The sequence below is a fragment of the Acanthochromis polyacanthus genome, chromosome 18 (genome assembly GCF_021347895.1).
Source record: "Acanthochromis polyacanthus isolate Apoly-LR-REF ecotype Palm Island chromosome 18, KAUST_Apoly_ChrSc, whole genome shotgun sequence".
Lineage (NCBI taxonomy): Eukaryota > Metazoa > Chordata > Actinopteri > Pomacentridae > Acanthochromis > Acanthochromis polyacanthus.
In genome coordinates, this window is record NC_067130.1 from 29,102,369 (window position 1) to 29,125,068 (window position 22,700).

The window sequence follows — 22,700 nt, forward strand, 5'->3', positions numbered from 1 at the left end:
AAGAAGCCTCTTGGATGAGAGGTGAAACATCTTCAAGAACCTACAAGAGAAGTTCAGCTGATTTCTACTGAAGCTCCTATGACTACCATGACTTGGATGACTGAGAATCTGAGAAAGACGGCACAAACTCAAGGAGACTGTGCACTCCCTAAGCCTACCCTACTTTATCATCATTTTTATTCTAAATGGGACTATAGTTTACAAAATAAACATCATAATGTATTAAAGGAGACTTGAAATTAGCAAAAGAGACCATAAATTCATTAGGAAAATGTTTCCTGAGGTAGTAAATCAAGTGAGACGTTGGGTCATTTTCTAAAAGACTTCAACCAGAGGAGTCGCCCCTGCTGGCTGTGTGAAAGAATGCAAGTTTAAGTACTTCCACTTCTGTTTCACTTTACAGATCTTTTACACACAGTTCATTACTGAGACCAAAACTGGACCAGGTTTGATCTTGTAATATTGGTTTCAAATCAGTGTTTCAATATGTCCAAATTTCATTGGATCTGAATGTATTGAAGCATATTCTGATGTCAATAGCACATGTAAAAGTATGAATACGACTGAATGACAGTTATTTCTCAGCAATTTGATAGACTTGTATGCGATTGGTTCAAAATGAAGATAACTTCAGCATATTTTATTGTGGGTGCAGGATCAAAACAGCAGAACTCTTAATCGTTTGCAGTAACAATCCTTTGAAGCATAAAATCGGCTTGTGGTTTTTAAATATTTTATGACTTATGACTAATATATTTGTCTGTAGCTTGGCATTGGATGTTTGACTGCCTCTCTCTTGGTCTGTAACTGCCCTTAGGTCATCAAAGATTAATTCATGCACACTGAGTGTGGGAGAGTTTTCACAGGTCGGTTTAAAGCCAACATTCTGGACACACACAAAGACCTTATGTTGTCTTCTTTACCCAAATTCTCTTCATTTTTTTGCATTATGAGGGCAATCCTAAAGTGAGCACCAGCAAATAACTCACAGGAATAACTCTGCATCCAACTACTTATAAGCAGCAAAAAATATGTTATACACTGTCATGCATTGTCTAACAACCAACAGAAGCCAGAACTACTAAAATACGATTGATACTGAAGTAATATCCAGGTTTTAAAGAGGTAGAATTAACTTTCAACCCTTGCACTGTGAATGTAGTCTGAAGCAGACTTGTGTTACATGAATGTGAGTTGATGAGGAAGTCGATTAGAAGGAAAAAATGCTGGCGAGGAAGTGAATGTGGAATGGAAGGGTGAAGGGGAAGTAGTTAACTCTTCTAAGTAAATAAATCACAGTTTTCTGGTTATGTCAGGACGACGTCAGTACATACCAGAGTAAAATGATGCAGTAACACTTGGATAGGACTTATGTTTATGAATCTACTGTATACTACTGAGTTACATCAGCCTATACATTAAATATACTTGAATCTTTTGTATCTGAAAGCTACAGCTTCATTCAGTCTGTTTAATAGTTTTCAATTAGCATGTTTCTTTTAAAGTTCCTGCTCTTGTTATGCACAGCGACACTCAGATCAATTTTGTTTCTGAATATTTAGAAAACGTTTAGAGAGCTTGAACCTTTAAAATTGTCACTATGTCTCTGACAGTCCAGTATTCTGTTCAATTATTGTATTATGTACATTGTTCTTCCTTAACACATGAAATACAGCTGATAAACAGAAAAACAGGTAATTGCACTTATGCAACCTAAACACAGAGGTAACGCACACACGCTTATGTAACACAGAGCACTGTGGCGACGAAGATAAGAATAGAAAATCACGAAATATGACATTTGCTTGAAACATTTAGCGGCGAGAGAGGAGGGCTGATGGAGACACTGTGGCTGAGATGGACCAAGAGGGAAAAAAGATGACACAAACAGGAAGAGATGAATGTGGACAGATAGAAGGAAAGGCAGAAAGAGCAGACATTACCCCATAAGGCTCCTGAAAGCCAGTCCAAGCCAGAAAACAAAGAAGAAAAGAGGAGGGGAAAGTGACAGAGAGAAGACAACAGATAAAACACAGAGAGAAGCATCAATCTACAGCCGGCAGAAGAAAATCAGAGTGACAGGAAGCGTTAGAAAGAGGAATACACGGGCGACAAATTGTTGGGAATTTGAGTCAATAGTGGTGAATAAACTGTTTCCAACAAAACCTATAAACACTTTCTTCCTCCAGAGACCCAGGGTACAGGTCTGTTAAGCTTCAATAACTCCTCCAGCTATGATTTTTACTTCAAATTGGTTGAAAGGTGCTGAGATCAAGTGTGTATTTGCTGTTAAAATACTTACTGCAGTGTAGAAAACAGCAACAAGACTACAAGGAAGACTACATTTCCTGCTCAAAACAGGTGAATACAGTTTTAAAAAAAAAAAAAGCTGCTGGCTATAGAACATGCGGTCTACCTCGGTAAAAAAGCTGCTGGACAAGAATTTGGACTTCTGTTATGAAGATTACAGAACACATACTGTATAAATGATTAATTGCAAAGCTACAACTAAGGGGCAACTAGAGCCTGGCATTTACAAGACAATCAATTCTCCTGAACCTTATCAGCCAAATTGAGCATGACCCATTAGTGGACTAGCAGGAAGAAGCTGTGGAGACTTTATGTAACAATGAAAGAGGACTTTGACATAATCGTGCTGGAAAAATAACCTCAGACTTCATGTTAAAATAATTGGACCGGCAGATTAAAGTTGTTCGTTGGAACAAGACACACTGGCCTGCTCCGGCGATGGATAGTGGAAAGAAGGTTAACGTGACCGAAAAAATACTTTAATACCACACAACTAGTGATTTGTTAGCTGTAGTGTGGCTGAAATACTTCATATTTAGGGACTTGCTGTGATTGCAAAGGAGGTAAATTTGACTTACGAGCAGGCGAAGGCCACCAGAGCTCCAGTGACCACAATGAAGTCCAGAATGTTCCACAGGTCGCGGAAATAGGAGCCAGGATGGAGCAGCAGTCCCAGATCAATCATCTAGACAAGCACCATAAACAGAAATAAAGTAATGTAGAAAATCAAACATTTGACAGTGTTAAATCAGATAAGACCCAGTAAGCGCCAACTGGGATTTCTACATCAAATTCTACTTGAGAACTGGATCATTCTCAGTCATCCAGGTTATAGTAGTCCTAAGTGTAAAACAAGACATCCTGGTACCAGGATACCCCAACGACATAACACCCAATACCGTAGTTATGTGGAGACTGGGTTGGACTCTAGGGATTGTTTGGTTTAAGGGTAAAATAAAAACCAAGGACTCCCACCAGTTAGTGCTGAGGAACCTCATGGATGAATAGTCAAATGTAGAACAAATAAAGGAAGACCTTCTTCTGAAGCACTTAAGAAACCTCTGTGATGTTTTGAGTCAATTTTAAGGCCTCATTCAACCTGACAAAATGAAGTGTCACAAAACATGCACTTCTTTAATCAGTGTAATCATTTAGTTGAAAGAGAGACAAAAGTCACTAGTATGAAGGCATTTCCCCAAAGTTATCTTTCACCAGTAGTAAAAAGGTGGTTTGCACAAAGACGCAGTTTCAACACATAAAAAGTGTAATAAATATAGAACTCTTTAGGCTGTGAGCTTCCAACAAGAAGCTTCCAAGACTCTGTAATAGAGGCAGTTGTACACATTAGTGCAAAATAAGAAAGTAGACTTAGTGCTACAGTGTGCATGTACGAATAGTTATTGGGTACAGCTTTGACTACTCTGAAGGCACAAAAACAAACTTCCACACACTGTCTAACTTGCAATCATAAATGTATTGGTGCAGGAATATGTTTTTAACCTTGACAATGTGCTCTTCCTTCTCCTACACACCGGCCTCATGAAATAGATGTGTGAAGAGTTCCCTTCAGTTCCTACTCTGAAGGTAGAACATTCAATCGATCCTTCCAGTATAATTTTGTTGTTGTGTAGGTACCAAACTGATATTATATTTGAATGTAAGGGCATGAAAAAATTCACAAATGCAACCTGGTGGTCTAAATGTAAATATTCAAATAGCACCTTTAAATACTACACCCAGCTGAATCTAGTGGCTGAGTCGTAATAAGTGGGGGCTTGTCCAGGATCTTAAATAGTCAAAAAATCAAAGGTAAAGTAATTTAATTGCTTAGTAACTTGTTTTTGTTTGGTTGTAGGTACGTTGGCAGCTGACAGCATGTCGTTTGACCTCAGGCATGTCTCACTTTCCACAGAGAACAGTTTGATTGGGCTGCCACCCAGTTCCTCCACCTCCATCCAACCAGCTGCAGCCATCATCACACCTAGAGAGTATAAATCCTCAACCAAACTCTCAGTCAGGGCGGCTGGGATTTAATGTGACCAGGTCACCCTTGGTGCCTCTTGAGTCTGTGTGCTTTGTGTGTCCTGTGTGTTCCGTGGCTACTCAGAAAAAATAGCTTCCGTTAGCTGCTGCTAATTCAGTGAGGAGTTACCAGTCTTGGTGTAGACTGTAGCTCCTGTAAGCAGCTGAATAGTTTGGTGAGAAGCTACTCGTGTCCTGCGTTTGTCTTATAGCCACTGAGGGGTGGTGATTCGCGTAATGGGTAATGTGTGTTTTGAGACATCAGATATTTAGTTATTCCGCCGAAGAACGCGGCAGTGCTGTGTGACGATCAGCATACGTTTGTCTGTCTGTCTGTGAGCAACATTGCTCAAAAACAGACAAACAGATTTGGATGAAATTTCCAGGCAAGGTCAGAAATGACAAGGACAAAGTAATTAGATTTAGGCAGTGATGGGGCCTTATAGTCTGAATCCATGGATTGGTTAAAGATTTCTGTATCATTGCGAGATAGCAGCACGGCATCACTGTAACTATGACAACAAGTGAGCACTACGGCAGCTGCCTGCTGACGATCACATGACTGATCTTTCTACAGACAACGCTGCGGACTACTCAAGATTTATCTGTCGGAAGTAATACAAGGAACAATTGATTAAATTGTGTGGATGTTTCCGAGTCCCATCGATTCCTGCTGCATATTTAGGTCATGCGATTTGGCATCCTTATATAAAGTACACATGCATAACACACGCCTGTGCACAGCGCAAGGTAATTTTTTGATTAAACATTTCATCCGACAAAAGCGATGCAAAGACTCAGCAGTTTTTGTGCTCTCCGAGTGCTTTTCTTGTTTGGTTTTTTAATGAACCAACATCCACCAGCCCTGTTTTCCTTTGTTTGATCACTTTCATGTTAATGTTGTCACTGAGCAACAAATCGTACTACCTAATCAGTGACATCTGTTTGTTTTTGTTACACTCAGCTGACCCTAGTGACTGGGTCATAATAGTTCGTGAAAAAAATATTCCCCTCAACTGTTTTTTTAAATGTGTTTTGGGTGGAAAAATGCTCACTACGGATAAATCCAAGCACAAAGCCAATTAGCAGTGCTAGGGACATGACAATGCTGTCCATGACGCTGTGTACAATCCTCCTCACTGAGCTCTGATTTGGCAGTCAGCAGGTGAAAACAGAGTCTGGATAAAACCCAATACAATTTGGCTGAAAATGATTACAGCGCTCCATGAAGCAAGTCCTAATTACATGAAAACCCATTAAAATGCTATGATCATGTGTAAACTGAACATCTAATATTGAAACATATAAAATTGTAATGTTTTTTGACCAGTAAATTACCAAAATCTGGCATGGCAGGTTTGTTGGAGCATGTATCTTCATTTTTACATCCTTCTCACCTTAATCACCATCTCAAATGTGAAGACTCCAGTAAAGACATAATCCAGATACTTGAGAACCTGCAAAAACAAGAGGTAGAAATAAATCTTTAAAGAGGACTCATCAGTAGATTCAGTGACAGATGTTTTCAGTTGAACACTCGGTGTCTTCTACAGAAATGCACAACATGTTCCCGTGTCCTTTTAGAGGTCTCAAGCTCTGTCAGGTCTGCACAAACACTCACTGCCTGCATACCCACAAACAACAACACGCTCACATGAATAAACAATGCACAAATGCACACACACAGCTTCACCTCAGTTTCCCTCTGTGCCCCTGACTAGAATATTAATTAGCTGTGCTTGTCTGTCAAAATGAAAAAAGCTGGAGTCACATGTCTGTGAGCTTGTATTTCATCCCACCATGGGCTAAGTTGTCACGCAGGGAGATGCAGAAACACTTTGCCAAACTGGACACGCACCACATTTTGGCACCGTATGAAAAACTCCCAACGCTCAGAGTCACTTCAGAATTAACCAAAAAATAAATTAAGAAGCTTGTTTTCGTGCTTGTTCCCCATCATGCACAAACTGTCAAACCCTGTAAGGAAGAACTTCTCAATCAGTCCCAAGGAATTAGCCAGTGTTTGTGTGTGAATCCCAATTAAGATCAGCAAGCACGCTCATTTTTATGCAAATCTGTTTATGTGTTCATGCTGTGTCCTTCCAGATGTTTATTAATGAAGATGTTAGAGTGACTCACATTGTTTCGAGGTGCGTTGGCCTGCACTGGGTCCTCTGCTGCCAGGGCGATGCTGCTCATGGTGATGACCATCAGGATGCACATCTCAAAGTAGCGGAGGTTGACCACATAGTGACACAGCCGACGTACCCTGCAAGAACATACACAGATATTCAAGAATGTACGACACACATACTATTGGGCAGTGCTAGCGAGGTACTGTCCAGGCTTTACCATGTCTTTTACTGTCATAAATATACAACAAGAGAAATTGCCCTCTCTCAACTTTGTGTCTTCCTTGTAGTTTGTGTTTTATCATCTCTGCAGATATCTCTGGTACTACATGTCTGATCTGCAGCCACTGGCCTTACTGACCTCTAAAATGTTCTTTGTTCTCCTCTGTATTGTCTGTCTCTTCTCCATCTACTACTGCAGCTTCTAAATATTTCATTTTTTGCTAAAATTGTCAAAAAAAAAAAAAGATGTCAAATACTGGCTTAAAGATGCTGTTCACTACACCCTCACATTCCCATCCTCATCTAGCAGGTCGAGGCAGATGGCCACCCTCCATGAGCCTGGTTCTGCTAGCAAAAAGATACAAAAGGCTTGCAAAAAGACGCTAAATGCTCGCAAAAAAATGGTGAATGCTAACAAAAAGACAGCAAATGCTAGCAAAAAATATGGTAAATGCTAGCAAAAAGATGCTAAATGCAAACAAATAGATGGTAATTTTTCACAAAAGACGGTAAATGCTAGCAAAAAGATGCTAAGTGGTAGCAAAAAAATGCTAAATGTTAGCAAAAAAATGCTAATTGCTAGCAAAAATATGGTAAATGCTGGTATAAAGATCCAAAATGCAAACAAAAAGATGGTAAACGTTTGGAAAAAGATGGTAAATGCTTGCAAAACGATGCTCAATGCTTGCAAAAATAAGGTAAATGATCACAAAAAGATGCCAAATGCCAGCAAGAACTTTTTAAATGCTAGCAAAAATCACGGAAAATGCTAGCAAAATGATGTGAAATGCAAACAAAATGGTGGTAAATGCTATCAAAAACATGCAAAATGCTTGCAAAAAGATGCTAAACACTAACAAAAAATGGTAAATGTTAGCAAAAAGATGTTAAATGCTAGTAAAAAGTTGCTAAATGATAGCAAAAAACATGGTAAATGCTAGCAAAAAGATGCAAAATGCAAACAAAAAGATAGTAAATGTTCACAAAAAATGCTAAATGCTTGCAAAAATATGATAAATGCTGGCAAAATGAAATAGTTTATAGTGCAGTAGACTGCACAGCATTTAAAAGTGTTTCTAATATTTTGCCCAACTCATGTATGTTAATAGTGGATTTGGATTGGTCTCAGTTGCTTTAAAAAGGCATGTAAATTCTAAGAGTGCAAAAAGATAACTTATCAGATCTTGACTAAATGGACTGCACAACCCAGAAGGTCTGATTTTACTATCTGGAATTGGACACAACCGTCTCTCTTGATCTACTTTCCTATTTACCCCCTTTTTTTATTAAGTACAAAGCTCCTTGGTTCTGCTGGTCTTATGCAATAACAAAGAGTGATTAAAAAAATGAAAATATCAGAAAAGCAGCAGGGTTTTGAGTGCTGTAAATATGCACTGGAAACTGCAATAACTTCCGTAGAAGTTCTCGCTGTGTCGCCTTGTGGTTGTAACTTACGGGTTTGTTTGCCCGAAGACAAACATTGAGCTGTAGGGAAGAATCTGCCGAGGCCCATTAGCAGCTTCCTCCTCTTCCAGATCTTTCTTCTCCTCGCTGAGCTGGAAGTTGTCACAGTCAATGTTGTTCACTGGTGCGAAAAACACAAAATATGCTCATTTAGCTCAAAGAAGCACCAACAGTAACAAGAGAGGTGGTTTTTTTATGGATATAAACTGCAGGACTTTGGTTTATGTGGTTGTTTTATGACTGAACTTACTCTGCATCCTTCAAAATATATAATCCATCACTTGAGTAATTTGATGTTTGGTGGTCGGAGGGTCAAGACTGAGCATGACAGCTGCGTTATGAAGACTGGATGTTTATGCAGAGATAAATAGCACAAACACATGCTTTAATAAATAGAAAGAGCAAAGAGCTGCAGGATTTCTACAAAACCGTTTAGAAAGTTAAATGAGTCCTTCTCCTTCGTCAAATTACTTGAGGTTTGTGCATGAAACTGTCAAAACAACCATCACAGTGGCATCACTGATTTTCACACTGCATGTGGGCTTCATTACCAAATGAAGCAAACATTTTAACTTTGTATTTTACAGGTTTTGGTAATTTGGTAAATGACTAGAGGAAATATTGTGGAAAAAATAAAACGTCCACCTTCCTATCCTTGCCCACTTGATGTGCCCCCAATAATTGTCTCAAAATGTTCACCCTGGACTTTATTTTGGGCAAAATCTGCATATATATCCCATTTTCTCACATTATTGTTTTTTTAGTTTGTTTTTAACTTGTTAAGCACTTTGTGTTACTTTTTGTATGAAAAGTGCTATAGAAATAAACTGATTGATTGATTTTGTTTATAATGTTCATACTGTACTGTATACACTGCAATCCATCTCAGTCATTGTTCATACTGTCTATAGTGTACATGCTATTAATAGTGTATATACGGGTCATTCCAGAATCAGAGGGCATTTGAATGTCAAAATTTTTGAAACAAACCTTCTCTTTTACAATTTCCTGCTCCATATTCATCAATAATAGGTAAACTATCAAAGGCTTGATTAGCTTAGCTTACACGTCACTGGTACCATTTTTATTCCATGTTTTGTTTGTTGTTCGCTAATCCTACTCTAATCACAGTAACAGGGTTGCTAATCCATGCTAATATTAGCTTTTTCTCAGGAGTAGAACCCAGATATTTAGTTAGCATGCTGACCCCGAGAATAGACTTACTGATGGAAAAAAGTAAAAGGGAATTTCTCTTCTCCTGAAATTATGCATAATAAGGCTGCATGAAGTAGAGTGAGACATTTAATCAAGGTTAACAATGTTATGAAAATATGAAAAACAGAAGAGAACATACAGCTTTTCTGTACCCATTATTTAGGAAAATTGTGTGATGACATTAATTCCAGCTTTTCATGCGATTCACTCTTTTGTTCTTCTCCTGCCAGCTAAAAAGGTTATGCTAACAGGGTTGTTGTGGGACATACGGTCCATCATGAATAATATTTTTTTAAATATTATGTAGATTAAAAAAATTCCCACAATTACAAAAGACATCAATGAAAAAAATACCAAAAAGACGCGATTTAAATTTCATTTTAACTGTCTTATTGAGATTCAATTTGGTCATCAGAGGGGTGGGACAAGAGAAAAATAGTGTTTTAGGGGGAACTCCAGACACAAGAACTGCAAGTTTTAGTATTTTGTACACAGGTTATTTGAAATTTGATGGGTGGGAAGTAAAATGTCCTCCAATTCTGGAATGACCCATTTGTATTGTTGACATCTCATAGCATAATTACTGTTTACCTTGTTAACACCATTATTTAGCTCTACTGTATCTATATATTCATATATCAGTATGTCCATAGTGCTCTGTCCATACTGTTTGTACTCTAACATACAGTACATAATGCACTTCACTGCTGCTTTTGCCCTTCTGGTTCGATGCTAAACTGCATTTCATTGTCTTAGGACTTTTACTCTACAGTAAAGTCGTATCTAATCTAATGTTTCCCTGTCGTGGAGCACTCACTGGGTATGATGGTGGTCTCTCCAGGTGGTGCAGTGACGGTAACGGGGATGTGGATGGCGTTGCTGTTGAGTCCGGCCTGGCTGGCTCTGGTTGAGTTCTTCTGGTTGTCGGCATCTTCCTGCTTTTCACCCAGACTCAGGCTGCTCCTCATCGGCTGCAGAGGGCTGCAGACGAGTCCGTCCTCCTCGGCGTCCGGCTGCCGCTCCCTGTGGAGAAACATGCACCGTATTACAGGCGTCGTTATACTTCTGCTCTCAGGGTGCTTCGAGCTTTTACTAACAAACGAGATCCACAAATACAAATATATCTATAATAGTTTATCTGTATTCTTGAGAGAAAAACAACTTAAGTGGCAACAAATTGGACAAACCTTTACTATCATTTTGTCCAAATACACAGTTAGATGATGTTTAAGTGCAAATTGCTTATCAGTAATCAATTTTTATTTGCAGTCACAGGAAACAACTGTTATAGCTGCTAGCAGTCTTTTCTTCATGACTCCATTTCTCCTCTTCCATGATGATCTCCAGGTCTTTGAGGTTCGAAGGTTTCCTCACCATCACTCTGGTCTTCAGTTCCCTCCATAGACTGTTGATTAAATTCAGGTCTGGACTTTGGCTGAGCTGCTCCAAAATGGCATTATTGTTCTCTACTAACCATTTTCTGACCACTTTAGCTTTGTGTTTTAGATCATGGTCTTGTTGGAAGCCCCAATGCTGACCAACGCCAAGTTTTTCTGCAGGCTGCTCGAAGTTTCCCTACATAAATCTTAACTTTGTCTCCTTTTCACATGATGCTCTTTACTTTGACGAGGTTGTCTGGCCCGTCGGCTGAAAAACACCTCCAACACATTGCAATCATATCACTACACTGGACTGTAAAGATGGTGTTTTGGGGTTGAAAGCCTCTCCTGTCTTTTGCCAAATGAAATCCACATCTCTGTATCCAAACAACTGTATTTTAGTCACATCCAACCATAGCACTTGTGACCAAAAGCTGTCTTCTTAGTCCAGGCTGTAGCGTTTGCAAAGGTTTGACAAGCTTTTGTGCATGTGTCATGGAGAAGTGCGGTCCTGCTTAGTTGGCGTCCGTCAAGACTATTTCAAGACTTGTGTCAATTGGAGAGTGTCCCTTGAAATGATGGTTTTTGTGGTGATCAATGGATTCTTCTTGGCGTCCGATATTACCATTCTTACCAGTGCAGGAGTCTCTTGTCTTCCTAACATGACCTTTAAGCTTTATCACAGCATGCAATTCCTTGTAGTCTCTGAAGATGCTTTGTATTGAGGTCACTAGCACTTGAAAACACTTGGATGTGACTTTATAACTGTCCATACTCCATCTTCAGCGAGCTCAATAAGCTCTTTGGTTTTAGTCATGGTGTCATAGAGTTGATTACCGTAATACCTGACTAACGAATTATTGTTTATTAGGATGCTTTAGAACATTGTATTACTGACCAGGACTATTTACAATTGTTTAGAAGCTGCATTCTCTGAAGAATTCCCCACAATTTCTGTGGGCATTATTGATTTTAGACATGGAAATATTAGTAAAAATGAGATTTTCATCTTGAAAAAAATCTATTGGTCAAATAAATATTCACGCTAAATCAAAATTTTGCATTATTATAAATAATTTGGAGCTGAACTATACATATGGTGTCTTAAGAGGTGACATTCACGCCTAGAAAATCTACTACATTATTAATTAAACCAAGTCAGACACACAGAATGTAAAAGAGCTTTAGTGTGTTGATGTCATGACAAACTGCTGCTACACCTGACCCTAATTTTGTTTTTTTTGTTTGTTTGTTTTTTTAATAGCCCATGAAGATAGAAAATGCCGCAAAAAGTCTTCAGGGCTACTTTCTCACCTCAGAGTTATTTATGAACCACTGTTGTAGGAGTTAAGAGAAATATTCTAGGTCAACCAGAGAATGCAAATCACAAGTAAAGGCCAATGAGAGCATGAAGAGTTCTGTTTCTGTCCAGTCAGCTGGGTTGTTGTGTAGAAATAAAGTCACATTAGCTCTCTGGATAACAAAGCTGCCCTTTCAGAATAAAACGTGATGCAAGGTCACGGATCCAATATGAAGAATTAAATATTAAACAGAGGGATTACAAATTGTAAAATCTGTCTGAGTCACGCTGCAGTTTGTGGTCTGGTGGTGTAACACTGAATTGAACATGTTGATGAAACACTCAATATATTAATTTCAAAACACTGCATCAGAAATCAAACTAAAACAGCAAAAGCATGTATGGACTGTGTAGGTTTTAAAAGAAATGAAAGAGAGTAGAATAATTAATGTACCAAATCATACTAAAAACCTACAATAACTGATTTGTTGGCCACTTGGTCAGAGCAGAAACAAGTTATGAATGCAACATTGGCATAACAGCACCTATAAAATTGAATTATTTTACTTACACATCTACTGTAATAGTTAGGGAGTCAAAACAGCATTTTTAAAATACTTTGTATAGGTTCGTTACTGTGTTTTCATCAACACTTTGCTCCAAATGAATGATACTTTGAATTAACAAATTTAAATGATGCCCATCTCAAGCACAGACTACGTAAAATGATAACATAGAATCTGTGGACATATCCATTAATTTATGGGCTACCACTTTGAAGCTTAAAATTTGTATTTTACAGGCACCATCCTACTGTTTTGAAATCAGATCAAGGAGCACAATGTACAGTGAGGCAGCTTTGTCTTAAAGCACACCCTGCTTTATCGTCCATTTTACTTTAAATGGCTTCATATTTTATAAAAAAAAAACATCACGCGGCATTGAAAGAGACGTGAAATTAGCAATTTAAACCATAAACCTATGAGGAAAATGTTTACTGAAGTAGAAAATCAGGTCAGAATTTGCGTCCTTTTCCCATTGACTTTCATACAACTGGACTACCATGTGCAACCAGAAGAGTTGCTCCCTGCTGGACATCACAAATAATGCAACTTGAAGCTATGTTCATCTTTTATGTAAAGTCTATGGTCTCAAGCTAACGCACCCATTGTTATGTTTCACCATTGACAGAGAAGCAAAACATTATGTTGTATTTCATAGCTACATAAGACAAATCCTGCATAATTTAGGAACAATGGTTACTAACCATTGGTTAGGTTATTATTTTTAATCTATGTTACCGTTTACTGTTATGCACAAAACAATTTTAAATTTCTTGTGTGAAATCAACCTTTTTTTCAACCTTTTGCAAGTCCGATCAGAAATGACACCAACCACCCATGGTGTCATTGCTTAAGCTTCATGTGCAATTTTTTTTCTTCTTTGTGACTGTGACCATCACCTGTCCTCATGGCAAATTAACCTATCATGTTTATTTCAAGCTGTTTCCTGCATTATGCCATTGAGGGCTGTGCACACCCAAGTGAAACATAAAACAAACACAGGACAGACAGAAAGGTGAGGCATAGACAGTGTTCTAAGAGAAAAGGTGCATTTTATTTGTTTGTGCTTTTTAATTCACACCTTAAAACCATTTACAAATCTAAGACCCTTCACAAACACCTAATACGACAAAATCCCAACTGGATCAATTATGAAGATGTCAGGAGGCCACAAGAAGGATAGATAAAGCAGAGTGAGATCCACAGACACTAACCCAGCAACCTCCACTGACTCAGCGACCGGAGGAACAAACTATTGAGTTTTGGTAGGTGCCGGTGTGGTGGGTCTGGCATGCATGAAAACCTCCACCAAAAGGAGGGAGCTGTCTCCTCCAGCCCAAGGAGGTCCACACAGCCCCCCCGCAGGAGCCACCAAGCGGAGACCCAGCCCAGGAGCCCGGAGCGACCCCCGCCGACACAGCCAGAGTCCCAAGGCCCGCGCAGCAGAACGGGTCATAGCAGACCCCCACGGCGCCCCACCGGCCCACAGCCCCCCCCCCCCCCCCCCCCCCCAATCCTCCCCCACAACCCGACCGCCCCCCCCCCCCACCGCCACACCCCCCCTCCCCCACCATGCCGCCCCCCCACAACCCACCCCCAACACCCCCCCAAATCAACCTATGCTTATCATACTTAATATTCTGACCTAATTTGTAATCACAAACAGTCATTTTCTTTGATAAAATCTAATTAAATGCGGTTTGAATAATTTTAAATTGTTTATACACAACTGTTCAAAAAATTTGGGGTCACTTAGAATGGCCTTGTTTTTGAAAGAAAAGCATTTTTTCAGTGAAGATACCATTCAATTAATAATAAATACAGTCTAGACAATCTTAATAGTCATTGGTGAATGACTATTCCAGCTGGAAACAGCTGATTTTAATGGAATATCTCCATAGGGGTACAGAGGAACATTTCCAGCAACCATCACTCCTGTGTTCTAATGCTACATTGTGTTAACTAATGGTGTTGAAAGGCTCATTGATGATTAGAAAACCCTTGTACAGTTATGTTAGCACATGAATAAAAGTGTGAGTTTTCATAGAAAACACAAAATGGTGTGGGTGAACCCAATACTTTTGAGCAGTAGTGTATATGTAGGATATCAGACTATTAGTCAGTCTGAAAGTACAAAATACTGATCTTACTATTATCAATTATGAAGCTACCATGAAACATAACATTTAAAACACATTTACTGTATAAAAACACCTGGATTTGTGGAATATAACATCTTCTAATCTTACCTGTAACCTTTGCTTCCATTCTTGCTCCTCTTGCAGTCGTCACTCAGAGTCGACTGAGCTCTGGACATCCGAGAGCACCGAGCCTTCCTCTCTCCGTTACTCTCCCCTTCGCCTCCCCCTCTCCCTCTCCGTTCTGCCTGGGCTCCATTAGCTAACATCCCATTCCCTTCTTTGGGCGGACGATGGGAGTGATGGTGTCGATGCCCTCGTTCGTCCCCAGCCTCCTCTTCAGGAGATCCGGCCTGGTGGTGTCGGTGTCCCTGGCCTCCATTCCGGCTCCTCTCCCCTCTCCTCTCCTTCGTCTGATGGCCGTCCCCTCTGCTGTGATGGGTGTGGTGCCTCCCTCCTCGACCCTCGCCTCCTTCCCCGTTCCTCTCGCAGTGCCGGTGATGTTTCCTGGGGTGGCCGTTGTCTCCCGGCCCTTCTCCGGCCTCCTCCCGGCCTCCCTCCGCCGGGTGCCGGCTGGGCTTGTCCCCGTTCCAGGCCTCCACCATGAGCGGCCGGTCCAGGTGGGTCTTCATGTCGGGGTGCAGGTGGAGGGCGGTGGACATCCGGAGACGCTCCTCGGGGTCCAGCTCGTTGAACAGGGCCTCGCTGCTCGCCCTCATGTTGTGCCTCCTCAGCTGGTTGGTCCTCTGCTCCCACACCGACATGGTTTTAGCCGAGCGCTGCTGCTCTTTGCTGCAAACACCAAATCCACAGAAAAAGCATGTGAGGACAGAGGAAAGGCAATGACATATTCTAGTTTTATACTTCTTGTTGGATGAGGTTTGGGTGAACGTCGCAATCCACACTTTCATCCATAGTCACACCAGCTTCTCCACACATTTTTGACTGAATAATACTCACCAAACCCCTAATGAGGTGAAATAATTCAGACAGAATCAGGTCTATGGATGCATCAGCACAAATGCCCACCATGGTAAAGCTTTCACTTACCATGAGTGACTGTTACATGGAGAAACAGCTCAAATCCAGCATGAAATTAGATCATTAGAGTTCTGGAGACGGTTAAATTTCCTCCGGTTATGATATGACCTGGTCCTCAACACTGAAATCTCTCCACATGGCTTTAAAACAGGCAGAAAATTTATAGAATCACACTTTTTTGGAGATCAGACTCAGTCTGTGGGAAGATATGAAGGTTTGTGCAGATGATGGCACCAGAAAAGAGGAAAAAATCTGCAGTAATATGGTCATTTTTATCTGTAAAAGATGTACTACTCCTTTGTTTGGATGGAAAAAAAGCAAAGGATAAATCCTCTCTGCGCTGTTTTCATGCTTTTCTATTTGAAGCTTCTTCCTCTGACGAACATTTGAACTAAAATCGGGGTATTACTGAGTATAAATAAGCATGCAACTTCCTAAAAACTTCTTCCACAAACTCAGGGAAATCTTTTGTTCACTGAAATTTCGATTTAAGCAAAGTTTCTTTCAGTCTAACGAATATTAAACTATTTAGGTTTAATGCATGAAAAGGGCATCAAATAAACATCTAATTCATCCTAGAATTTCCCCAAGACTGTGACCTTCATATCCCAGGCTTGAATTCATCACATATGTGCAGATCAAAGGCCGTTGATGCCCTTAGAGGATCCTACTGGTAGAAATTATTGCAAAATTTGTGGAAAACACTTCAGTTGAGTTGTTTGATGGTGCAACCTATCAGTAATTCTCCAAAAAACTCAACATTAACATGAGTGTACAGTTATATATTTTTATAATTATTCTTCCTGCCTATATTGGCTGTAAATCTCACTGACGTTTTAATCAGAGAAACTAACGGAGACCATGTCGATCTTTCTTCATGTTCAGTGTGACTCAGGTCCTGTGCAGGCAGGGAAAACATGCGATGATTCATGACCATTTCTCACATTCTATAGAACTTTTTAAAGCAGAACAAGCAGATTCCTAATTTGAGACTTTCCATCAGGAAAATCAAACAAATCTGAACTAATCACTCCATGGCTCGGTAAAAAAAATTGCAAAAAAAAAAGATCAATTACACTAAATAGATTCTGTAAAAAACAAAAAAATTCTCAGCGCAGTCGAGAAGTTATCAATGACTTAGCTATGACAAACAGTGACTTAACAAAAATGCACTGCAGGCTATGTTGTGGAAAAATGCTGTAGATGCTGATTCCATGTTTGCTTTTTTGTAAAATGGGGCAGGCAGGGAAAAACATGATATGATTTATGACCGTTTCTCACATTCTGCAGAACTTCTCTGAGCAGAACAAGCAGATTCCTAATTTGAGACAAAGATGGTCTTGGATGATTTTTTAACATCATCAGAAATGAAAAAAAGAATCAAAAAAACTCATTTGATGTGTCCATATTTCCATCTATCACGTATGAAGGTTCTGCATACTGTTCCACGTTTGTGCACAGTATGACTTGTTTGTTTTACAACTTTATGGTTTAGTAAGTTGGTTCCAATTGGTCGGCTGTACCTCAAGATACGTCGGGCAGGTGAGGAGCAGACAGAATAACTCCTAAAAGACAGAGGACACACAGGACAGACATCCACAGACAGACAGGTGAGCTGCAGACAGACAGGCAGCGTTGGAAAGCGACACATGTTCAACTGAGGAGCGTTATTTTGTGATTAACAATGAAAAACACACCAAAAAAAATGGCAGTTCTAGTCGGAAAATAGTGTTATGTTTAACGTTGGGACAGCAGCAGCTCTTTAAAGCGGCGTCCGATAACAAACGGACTAGAAATGTCAAACTGCCTGCGGTGATCGCAACGCTCAGAGGAATTAAACATTTACAGACAAATTATTCACATCAGAGAGCGAGAGATGGAGTACTGCAGGCAGCAAACACAGATCAGCTGGTTCAAGCTGCAGGGAAACAACCGTTTACTGATTACACTCAGAATTACACCCACACCGGCCTCGCAGCTTCACATGTGGCTGTTTCTCTGCTCTCTGGGGCATTTCTGTGATTTTATCTTGTTTAAAAATAAAACATAAGACTCATAAGCGACATTTCACTTTACCAGCTATGAAGTGGTGGCAGTTTATGGGAGTCCAGAGGAGGAAAGAGAACAAAGAGGAGTCAGAATAGGACAAAAAGTGGAGAGGAAAATAGGAGAAGTCGTGGAAAAAGACAAAAGGAAGGACAGAAGAGGAGCGAAGACGAGAGGAGGAGGAGAATATTGTAACAGAGAGTGATAACTCACGGTGACTGAATGCTGCTGACGGACGACCTGCGAGAGAGTGCATCTCGATTTTGCTTTACAAAACTGTACATGCAGAACAAAAACAAAAAGAAAAAAATGAGACAAATGTGGAGGGGACAGGTGGACGGTCTGTCTGTCCGTCCACCTGTCCCCTCCGGCTTCACAGTAAACAACTTATCTGTGCAGCAACAAAAGTATGTCTGTCAGCAGTGGCATTATTAGGACAAAAAAAGTGTTCAGGAGTTTCATTCCAAAGCAAGAAATTATATTTTAATCGTACAAATTAAGCTCATAGAGGCTCATGTAGCTTTTAAAAATATGGTCCAATTGAGATTCTTGGAATTTTTTGTCATGAAACCCTGAGTTTCTCTGAAACAGTGCACAGAATACACATAAAACAGTCATTTCAAAATAAAAGCAGCTGCTAATGAGCTCGCTGGCTGAAGTTTTACCACACTGTTCAAAAGCACAAATTAAAAATATTCAGGGGACACAGAAAAACAGCACACAAGATCACATTATAACAGTAAGAACAGTGACAAAGTGGGATGATTTATAGCAGAACTGACCTCGTTCTCAGCTATTAAAGAGTAACTCAGAGATGATCAGTTTGTCTAATGAATAAAAGCCTTTGAAAAACTGAAATATGCAACACAATTAGCCGAATCTTTTTTGTATGAGAAGAAAATTGCATTCCACATAAATAAAATAAATGTACACCTCCGTTAAAAAGTTTGGGGTCACTTACAAATGTCCTTATTTCGAAAGAAAAGCATTTTTTTTCAATGAAGATACCATTCAATTAATCAAAAATCCAGTCTGGACATTGTTAATGTGCTAAATGACTATTCTAGCTGGAAACAGCTGATTTTTAATGGAATGTCTCCATAGGGGTACAGAGGAACATTTCCAGCAACCATCACTCCTGTGTTCTAATGCTACATTGTGTTAGCTAATGGTGTTGAAAGGCTCATTGATGATTAGAAAACCCTTGTAGAGTTATGTTAGCACATGAATAAAAGTGTGAGTTTTCATGGAAAACACAAAATGGTGTGGGTGACCCCAAACTTTTAAACGGTAGTGTAAATCATGAAATAAGACACATTTCGGCCGTTAGCATTGAGCTTTAAGGCTATAAATCACTGCTGCGTTTGGGAAAGCTCCAGTTTCACACCACTTTTCTCAGCGTTGGTCCAGCCTCTAAGACGAGGCAGCATTCGGAGGCGCAACACGTCTCCTCGTTAACACAGGAGCTGTCAGCTTGAGGCTGGTGGGCTGCTGCTGGTGGAGGAGAGGCGGCCGGGCGAAGGTTTGAGGCTGACAGGAGCTTTCTGTTCTTATAAAGACATCACTGTCATTATCCTGTTCGAATAGCTCTGAACTTCTGACAGTTGATGGCAAGTTTTTTTCCTTTATCTTGGTCTCCTGTCTTTCTCTGTTTTACTTTGATCTTTGTTTTTCTGTTTGTTCATTTTGTCAAAAAGGATTTCTGGCAATAAAAAAAATGCATTAATTTAAATTAGAAAAAGATAAATTCTTCCTTTCTTAATTTGTAAATGTGCTGAGGTAGATGCTCAGTGTGATCATCAACCCAAAACCTATCAGTAGGTTTGAAAAGCCAAAAAAACTAATGGACAAATCCATACCAAAAACTGTGGAATTGTAAGATTTTCTACTTTTTAATAATTCTTGAACTAACCATGAAGGATGTGGGCTTTTATGAAAATAAAAACTAAACAAATCCAAGTTGAAATCATGACAGTTACACAAAATCACTGCATATCTCATTTTAAAATTTGCTAAAAAAATATGCACTGATTACACAAAACAGATTCTGTGAAAACAAAAAAATGATGTGTTCCTCAGCACACTCGAGGACTCCTTAATGACTCAGCTGTGAGCAACAGTCACTTAGTAATTCTGAGACTATTTGGCTGAACTGCAAGCTGTTTGGACACAAATATGAAAGAAAATAAAGGTCTGTATTATATAAAAATCTATAATATGTAGAGGAACAGTATGAGTAACACCTGTGTGCTTTTACAGAAATGTTGCACATTCTGATTCCATGTTTTTTTCAAATTTTGTGGAATAAATAATCATAGACATATATAATTTTACTTTATCTTTACAGTCTATGCATGAGAAGTTTGCTATGAAACAGTTCTACGTCTTCATGGCTGTGCCATTGCCGTAAAGGTGCAGGACTTTATATTGCAGTGAAAAATGAGGCCACAGAGAATAAAAATGTTAAAAGATTTATGCAAACAAAGAGCATTAAAGCTGCTATTCTTAATGGCTTTGAATTAAAAGCGTCCTGTGGCGTTTTGACTGACGTTAAATTTACAGTCATTTATGATAATTGTTTTCGTGTCAGTGCATCAATTAGTGTTCTTAACTACAGTCTTAAGGGTTTTCATTGTACAATCAGTGTATCATATCTTTGCCTGATGCTTGATTTGAGTTTTAATTTAGGCTTTGCTTTGGGATTTGCCTGGAAATAGCATATATGTCATGACCAATCTGTTGTTTTAGATGCGTATCAGAATACAGACAGTTTACAACGCATGTAAGTTGAAATTTTGAGGCCTTACAAATCTTTAAAATGCATTTATTTTCTTGTAAAATATTAGTAAGGCTATGTTTATTTTTTAAATCTGCGTTGGCCTCTCCTCTAAATTTGAAGCAATACCACAGCATATATTTGCCAGTATCAGTATAATTTTCCCATAATTCACTGGTGTCCAAAGTGGCAGTGGGAACTTTTGGGTCAACAGACATGGTAGGCAGGTTGTCGGGTAATATCCAGACAAAAATATAAATTTAAAAAGTTAGACAGGGCTTATTTTTGCCATGTTTTTACAATATATATATATATATATATATATATATATATATAATACTTGAGCTCCTACAAACTTAACGTGTACTTGGTGCTACAGTTTATAAATGGAGATTACTTTGTTTAAGGTAAACTGCTATTAGCTTTATTAAAATACTATAAATAATATAGTTGTTAGGCTGTTCAACTACCTCTAGGTATAACAGATATTTTAGGTGTCAGAGGCTGAAAAATTTGGGAGCACTTGCAAGTTTTGCATTAAAAACAAAACAATGAACTTTACATTAGATATCCAACAGCATGATGCAGGAAATGTCTAAGATCGACATCCAATGAGCCACAATCTGTTCAATCTACAGAGCTGAGAATTTTGCATTTTGTTGGAAACATTTCCTGATGAACTTGATTTTTCAGATGCAGCACAACTCCTTTAAAAATGAAAACAAATGCCAGCATGTTGCAGAAACTCAGGGATAAAACTAAAACAATAAAGCAGGAACCAGTGGTGGAATCTCACACGTGTTGCTGACTGAAGCTTCCTTAACTGCCTCTAGTACTGAATAAAGAAGGCAACAGCACAGGAGCATGTTGTAATGGAGGAGGATGAGGAGAAATGCAGAAGATACACAAATCAAACATGAATACCAACAGACACATTTGAGACCGAGAGGGAAGAACGACACTGGACGACAGAACGGCGCTCGTCATCAGCGTGGTGGTAAACTTACGCAGCGATGGAGATGTTGGCCGCAGACATCGGACTCACTTCCTTCACCTCCAGAGCTTTCTGCAGGGCCAGTTTCTTATTGGCCGCCTCCTCCTGCTCCTCTTCGTCCTTTAACCAATGACGGCAAAGACATAAAATGCAGTACAACAGATGTGAACATGCAACGTTTTCTCAGGTTTTGCAGTGATTCAGCATAAAGAAGATCATTTGTGGTGTGAATGTGAGCAGGTCAACCCACCTTAGTCAGCTCCTGTGCGTTCGCCAGGTTGTCGACAGCGATAGCCAAGAAGACATTCAGGAGGGTATCTGAGTAACACTCAGGAGAAAACACAGCTGGACAGGATCCCGACAGGATAAAATATGCATCGGTTTTATTTTTTGTACCACACTAGGAGCAGTGATTTTTACTCAGTTTTCATCTCGAGCAAAGTCAACGTGAACTTCATCGTCAACATCTCTAAATGTGTAGCACATACAGAGAAACTGAAATAGAGTCCTATAATGTACAAATAGAAAAATATAAAAATAGATGAAGAATACAAGAATATAACAACTGGATCTTACTGCAATAATGGTGCTTTATGGCCTCTTTTGAAGCATAAGAACTGATCTCTAATTGGCCAAAAATACTGAAAATTTCACTTTTTTGTGTCTACTTCTGAGGTGAGGACTCATATTCCAGCCAATACTTAGGAATTCAAAAAGAAACCTAACTTATGAGGAGCAGTCAGGCCCTCAGATGGAGATACTGACACATTTTTTTGCAGGAGAAGTTAAATGATGTCAATGAGCTTCTTGAAAAATCTGCAAGAATTATTAATTATTTTTATCCATGAAGCAGAAGACACAGCATGTTCATCCAGCAACTCGATAAAACACAACAGCCAGACCCTAAAACGGACACAAATACATTTTTTTGCAGAAAAATTAAATTGATGTCAGTGAGGATCTTGATAGGTCTGCAGAAATCAACTATTTTTTTATGCATGATACAAAAGAAGCCACTTGCTCCCTTTGCAAATTGTAAAAATACAACAGTCAGGCATGAAGATGTAAACATAAACAGACACTGCAGGATAAATAAAT

The 22,700-nt window shown here is 39.3% G+C and overlaps 1 protein-coding gene across 10 annotated transcripts in view; it reads right to left on the minus strand.

The window, feature by feature from the left end:
* Positions 1–22,700, minus strand: part of cacna1bb (calcium channel, voltage-dependent, N type, alpha 1B subunit, b) — a 292,647-nt gene that overhangs the window by 76,798 nt on the left and 193,149 nt on the right. For 4 of the 10 annotated variants that reach the window (XM_051938169.1, XM_051938170.1, XM_051938171.1 and 1 more), the window contains 10 exons: positions 21,853–21,920; positions 21,616–21,722; positions 18,046–18,108; positions 17,310–17,351; positions 14,857–15,537; positions 10,183–10,388; positions 8,142–8,271; positions 6,472–6,601; positions 5,730–5,789; positions 2,889–2,995 (listed from right to left, as the gene is read on the minus strand). In XM_051938169.1, coding sequence (XP_051794129.1) covers positions 2,889–2,995; positions 5,730–5,789; positions 6,472–6,601; positions 8,142–8,271; positions 10,183–10,388; positions 14,857–15,537; positions 17,310–17,351; positions 18,046–18,108; positions 21,616–21,722; positions 21,853–21,920 — 1,594 coding nt within the window. The remainder of the gene's footprint in view (positions 1–2,888; positions 2,996–5,729; positions 5,790–6,471; positions 6,602–8,141; positions 8,272–10,182; positions 10,389–14,856; positions 15,538–17,309; positions 17,352–18,045; positions 18,109–21,615; positions 21,723–21,852; positions 21,921–22,700) is intronic. The other 6 variants (XM_051938173.1, XM_051938176.1, XM_051938172.1 and 3 more) reach the window with 2 other exon arrangements.